The sequence below is a fragment of the Camellia sinensis genome, chromosome 6 (genome assembly GCF_055761805.1).
Source record: "Camellia sinensis isolate YWXY chromosome 6, ASM5576180v1, whole genome shotgun sequence".
NCBI classification, from domain to species: domain Eukaryota; kingdom Viridiplantae; phylum Streptophyta; class Magnoliopsida; order Ericales; family Theaceae; genus Camellia; species Camellia sinensis.
In genome coordinates, this window is record NC_138966.1 from 196605683 (window position 1) to 196611682 (window position 6000).

A 6000-nucleotide genomic window follows, 5' to 3' on the forward strand; every position below is an offset into this window, starting at 1 on the left:
AATAAATAAGCTCTCTGATCATCAAATTTTACTTGTGCAATTCACTAGATTTTTTGGCAAAAAATACTGTCATTCCTACAAACAATTTGTGAACCACATAACATTTCCAAGCGTCAAAGACTGTAATAAGAGTATCAGAAGTGAAATGAATATGTAGCTTTATTGTCCGGATAACACAACTTTCACCATGTCAAGAAGCTACTTGAAGCAAATTTAATTGGCATTCTAAAAATGAACTATAAAGTTGGCAGAAATTTCAGATGTATGGCATGAGGAAAAGGATCATGTCCAGGCTCACAGATTTACATCCCGCTCAGTTTTAGGACATGTAGCATGTACAAAGTAACTGGACCTTGCCTTTTTTTCAATTAAGTTGCCCCTGCTAAATAACAGGATCATTCTTCATGTTACATACTTTTAATATATTCAAGCACAAAATCAAGAAGATCAACTATGAAGACCATTACACTGCGACCGATACTTTTATTTTGTTCAAACTATTGACTCCATAAGATATATGGACATAGGAAAAGGGGAAGAAATAAAAATAATTTTTGAAAAAAAAAAGGGAGGTATCAAAATGTGTGTCAAATGTAGTAGTGAATGATTTTCAAAATTTCAGGATCATATTTTCTGATTCCCGATACGTGATGCTTGATACTTCTGATACCATTACACTGCGACCGATACTAATATGCATCCCAATACCGCTATTTAGAACCCACCGACAAAAAAAAATCTAAACTAAAACTGGTGCCAACTGAAAGCATTGATGTCAAGAGCAATAAAAATAGCCTCTGAGGTTTTTTTCTCCAACATTCCAACTGTGCAAGCTTGTCCAGCAAACCAAAGGGCTTTCCATTAATGAAGTTTGGGAAGGACTATTCACCAGTACCATGTTCATTGGTTCCACAGCAATCTAAAATATTCAATTGGATACTTTCACCATAAACACAATAAATACAACCAATAGCTTTGCAATAATGCTTCCAAATTCCCTTTTACTGATCTTCATTATTTTCATTCTAGTCAAATGATTAGAATAGCTGTCCTCTCCCCAACACAACACTAAAAGCCATTGCATTGTGTTGTTAGGCCTGGTAGGGCTCTTAAGTCTTAATACTGATGATAACAATAAGATGCAAATAAAGAGATTTCTTGAATCTTCAAATATACAATAGGAATTCACTTTGTTGGTTAAGTGTAACTAGTCTCATGATGCTCATTGCACCTAATGACTTGGTGTACCAACTAAAGGTAATCAATAACCCCATCAGTGGATTGGCAGGTTCTTAGAGGAGGGCTGTATTGAGCTTAAGTAGGCACCCATTGGCTTTGAAAGCAACGTCAACGCCAAATGTCAATTTTAATCACACATGCTACGCTGAATGTGAAGATAAACAAACTGAGCTTACTACAATGTTTACTTTCTGAATCATCACTTATTCAAGCCGGTTTAGTTCTTTTACTTGCACATAAACCAATCACTGAATTGGACACAACCCTCTCACATGGGTGTGGGCCAGACACAACCTTTTCACATGGTTGGTTCTATGATCACTTTGTGTCCTAGACTTTTTCAAGGTGGTTTTCTAGTAGAAAAACAATCTCACCTCTTCTCAATCCCACCTAAACTACCTAAGCCATGCTTACTAGAGACACAGATAACTGAATTTTGCCTTTTATCTTCACATTAAGTAAAATTAAAAAAGGTTATACATATATATAAACAGAGACACTATTCAAAGACTCACCAAGGCGTTTGAATGAAATAAGAGGAGCAAAAACAAGGATGGTTGTGAGAAGCAATAGGACGGAACGTTTGTCCCACCATTGTTGCCCAAACCATTCCTCCATCACACCTGAATAGTGGATCCCATCTGACCATGTCCCTGACAGCACGTCACCTGTTCACAAACTCACATTGCTTGATCAGTATCAAACAGTCAAAAATGAGCAACAAATTAACCAACAAAACAGTGTCAAACAAAACGTAAACAAAGACAAAGTTTAATGTTATGGTGTTTGGTACACAGTAAGTTCAATGTTATGGTGTTTGGTACAATAATCATACACAGTAATCTCTAAAGCTTCCCCTCCATCATATCCACCATCAGCATTCCTCACTTACAATTGCTGATTGCAAGGCTTTTGCTCTACATCTAAGACAAAGTTTACACAGTTAAATATATGAATTATCGTCAGGTGCAAAAAAGAGCCATGAAGGCTACTCAAAGTGACGATTATAGCAGTTCAAACCAGTAACAAAGAAAATATCATCCAATAACAGTTCAAAATAGTATTCCATGAAAAATTCAGACAAAAAAAAAATTTGACCCCTCAAAACATGGTGCAGAAATCCTACCAAAATTAACAAAAGCGAAAAAACTTATATATCTTTCTTCAATCCATTCACACCTCTCTAACACTGATTACAAAAGCAAGCATAATTACTTTTTCTTTTCTTCTGAGCTAAGACAAATTTTACACATCAAAATGTTCCAATTCTCATCAAGTGTGAAAAAGCCAGGAGTGGCACACACACAAATGATGATTTCAATAGGGTTATAGCATAGACACTAGAGGGATATCTAATACTAAAATATGAATTGTGAAGACAACAACACATTTCTAATCAACTAAACCTAATATCCCTAAATAATTTTCCCTAATTGAGAAAATAAACCTTTATAGCAGTGTAAAAGAAAAATATCCAAAATAAGTTGACAACTAAAAATCATCCAAAGAACCTAAACAAGCAGTCACACATACAGGTCATGTATATATATAGAACCAAAACAATAAACACAATATCAGAGAGAGCACATATACATGTATATATGTATTGTTCACCCATGAGCGAGATCTGGATGATGTACTCGATGATTTTGTGTAATATATATATATATATATATATATCATATATAATAAAAACTTACAAATCTGAGTGACCGATTGAGCAAAATCTTCAAAATCGAAACTCAGTTCCAATGTTCAGTTCCAATATATGATCTGCAACAAAACAGAGCAGCAACAAAACATGCAAGATATCAGTTCCAATGTATACATTCTTCAAAATCTGGATTGACCAAAGGATCGAAATCGAAACTCACAAAATCGAAACTCACAAAATCGAAAGAGAGGAGAACCAAAATCGGAAGAGAAGCGCAAATCTGGTGGCTTTCAAAATCTGCAACAAGTTTTGAAATCGAGCAAGTTTGTTTGAAATCAAGTGAGAGAGTGTTTGAAATCGTGTGTGTTTGAAATCGTGTGAGTTTGTTTGAAATCGAGCGAGAGTGAGAGCTGATCAGTGAGAATGAGGGTTTCTGAGCTTCAAATCGAATGGGTTTCTGAGTGAGAGAGAAAGAGTTTGGATTGTGGAAAAGTGCGAGTGAGAGTGAGAGACGTTTTTGAAATGGACGGACTATTGAACGGTGTCAACAAATTGACCCAAGCGGCGCCATATTACCGAGATGAGAGACAACGTTTTGAAAACGTTGTATTTAACTAATCTATAATGGCGTTTTTCATAAACGCCATAAAAGAAACGTTGCAATAGGCAACTTTTCTTGTAGTGCATTCACTGAATGGAAAATCTATTTAACTGTAATTTCTTAAAACAAAATAGGGCATGTGGAGTTTGAATTACCGATTATTGTTCTGATCTTGATTGTTACGTGAAAAAAAGAAGAATATATATTAAAACAAGGTGTGTAAATGATATATTCAATTATTATCTGATCCCACTCTCATGTAGTGGGAAAATTATTAACATGATATTTTTGACAAGTTTGCCGATCAAAAAAAAAATGATATTTTTGACAAGAAAGTGCATGGAAGTGAATGTAACAATTCAACATGTCACACTTTTGTTTATCATGAAATTGATGGATTTGGTAATTATTTAAAAATGGTTATTATTAACATGATATTTTTGACAAGAAAGTGCATGGAAGTGAATGTAACAATTCAACATATCACACTTTTGTTTATCATGAAATTAATGGATTTGGTAATTATTTAAAAATGGTTTTATCCAGAAAAGAAAAAGAAAAAGAACAAGCAATCATAAAATAAAATGGATTTACACATCCACAAAAATTTATCTTTCCTTGTGTGTGTAGTTTTAATGGCTTTTTGTGTCATTAATGTATATTTTGTCACTATAGTTTTAAAATCTTGTAGTCATGGTTGTTACATACCAAAGTTGCAAAAAAAAAAAAAAAAAAAACTTTAATCATTTATCAAAAATAAAAGAAACACACTTTGTCACAATACAAATGGTTTTGTCTCCCAACACACATAGATTTTGGAGACACTATTTAAGAACAATGTGAACTAAGTGTTTCATGGGAAGTAAATATGAGGGAACACTTCATTTAAGTCCTTCGGTAGGTCTTCTTCATTTTTACTTGAACTTGTTCCCTCAACATCCTTTGATAGCAATAGCTCCATGTGTTCTGCCGTTGTTTCCATGAAACACTGATCGTTCATCAACTCTTGAATTATCATCCTAATCGAGCTTTCTCCATCTTCACCATTAGTTGGAGCTCGAATTCCTTCTTCCACTTCTATGATTTCAGGAGCTAAAACTGGTGACAGAGGCGGAGGAGGAAGAAGAGCCATTTGTTGACCACGGGGCCAATTTTGCTTCTTCTTTAGTTGCTTCAGCTTATCATCTGCCAACAAAGACAATAAATTTAGTATCGTCATGTCAAGTTCATTTAAGTCATTTCCTTCAAATGTTTGGTTCATGATTTCTTGAATTTCTTTTTTATCATTGTTTTTCTTTTCTGTAATATTATTCTCAGTCTCCTTGGTGATTATTTGTATGATGTAGCCCTCATATGTCACCATCTTTTGGCTTCTGTCTATTATTGACATGCTTAAGAACCTCTTAAACATTTGTTTCATGTACTCATATGATGGCCATACCGTTGGTGTAACCTCCCCTGGGTTGTAAATGACGATGCCAGCTTCGATGTCGCATAGTGTGGAGAGTTCGCTAATTTTCTTGATCATGCCAGCTCTCCTTTTTCTGAGGGTGGTTTTCCTTGCAGCATTATCAGTTATGAATGCAAGTTTGACCCTATTTGTCATTTTTGGTGATTGTGTTGCTTTACAGCCCTTTTGAATTTGATGATTTAAAAAGAAAAGAAATGAAATGAAATGTATTTCACTTTGTCACTGATGAGTGTCTTCTACTAAGGCCCTTAGGGGTATTTATAGTGTTTGTGAAGTAGATTAGCCAACAATTTAGGACCAAACTTTTGGAAAGTGGACACAAGGTAAGGTTTATGGTCAACGTTGGTCAAGAGGTGTCTTGGATATTACAATCATTTTTGTTGCCTAAATGAGTCATGCTAATAATTTGGGTAACTCAAATAAATAATAATAATAATAATAATAATAATAATAATAATACTAATCTTGGTAACTATGGTAAGAAAGTCATATATGTTATTGACCACATTAAATTCATTTGACTATTAATTAAGAAATATTACAATGGAAAGGAGAGAGCACTTAAGGGAAGGGGACTATTGTGCTTTATATTTTTTAAAACTATGCAAGTGACAACATTTTCATCATAAATGAAAAAACTTACTAAATAATATAAATATAAATATGTAGCGTGCAAAATATAACTTTTAATTTTTCGAGTGGCAAAGTACAAGTTTCAAAAAATTATTATCCCTTTTTTGTTTCATTGTATATGGACAATCATTAAATTTTGTTCACATATCACTAAATATCACGATATATTGGTAACAATTTGAGAAAATGAAAATTATATTTCAAAAGGTTGAAAAAAAATATATCAACTAAAACGTCACAAATATTGGTAAATTGAAAAACAGAAAAAAGAAAATAAAAAAAAGAGAGAGTAAATCAGGTAAAGAGGAAATGAATGAAAAATTAATAAGATTACTTAAAAATAAGAAAATTGTCATGACCCGAACCCGCCCCTGTGGGTTAAGGACATAACCGGTCAGTAAT

The 6000-nt window shown here is 33.6% G+C and overlaps 1 protein-coding gene and 1 long non-coding RNA gene across 2 annotated transcripts; both read right to left on the reverse strand.

Annotated features, from left to right (window-relative positions):
• Positions 1-1809: 1809 nt before the first annotated feature.
• LOC145792502 (uncharacterized) lies at positions 1810-3563 on the reverse strand. The gene is made up of 3 exons (XR_014331898.1): positions 3129-3563; positions 2940-3012; positions 1810-1907 (listed from the first exon to the last, which is right to left on the reverse strand). It is a non-coding gene; the product is annotated as an uncharacterized LOC145792502 (long non-coding RNA).
• A 784-nt stretch (positions 3564-4347) lies between these two features.
• Positions 4348-5100, reverse strand: LOC114297189 (MADS-box transcription factor PHERES 2-like). Its single transcript, XM_028241576.1, has one exon. The coding sequence runs from the start codon at positions 5098-5100 to the stop codon at positions 4348-4350; it is 753 nt and encodes a 250-aa protein (XP_028097377.1).
• Positions 5101-6000: the final 900 nt, after the last annotated feature.

What these genes read in the sequence shown, in the direction of transcription:
- LOC114297189 (XM_028241576.1), bottom strand. Translation starts at nt 5,100, where the DNA reads ATGACAAATAGGGTCAAACTTGCATTCATAACTGATAATGCTGCAAGG.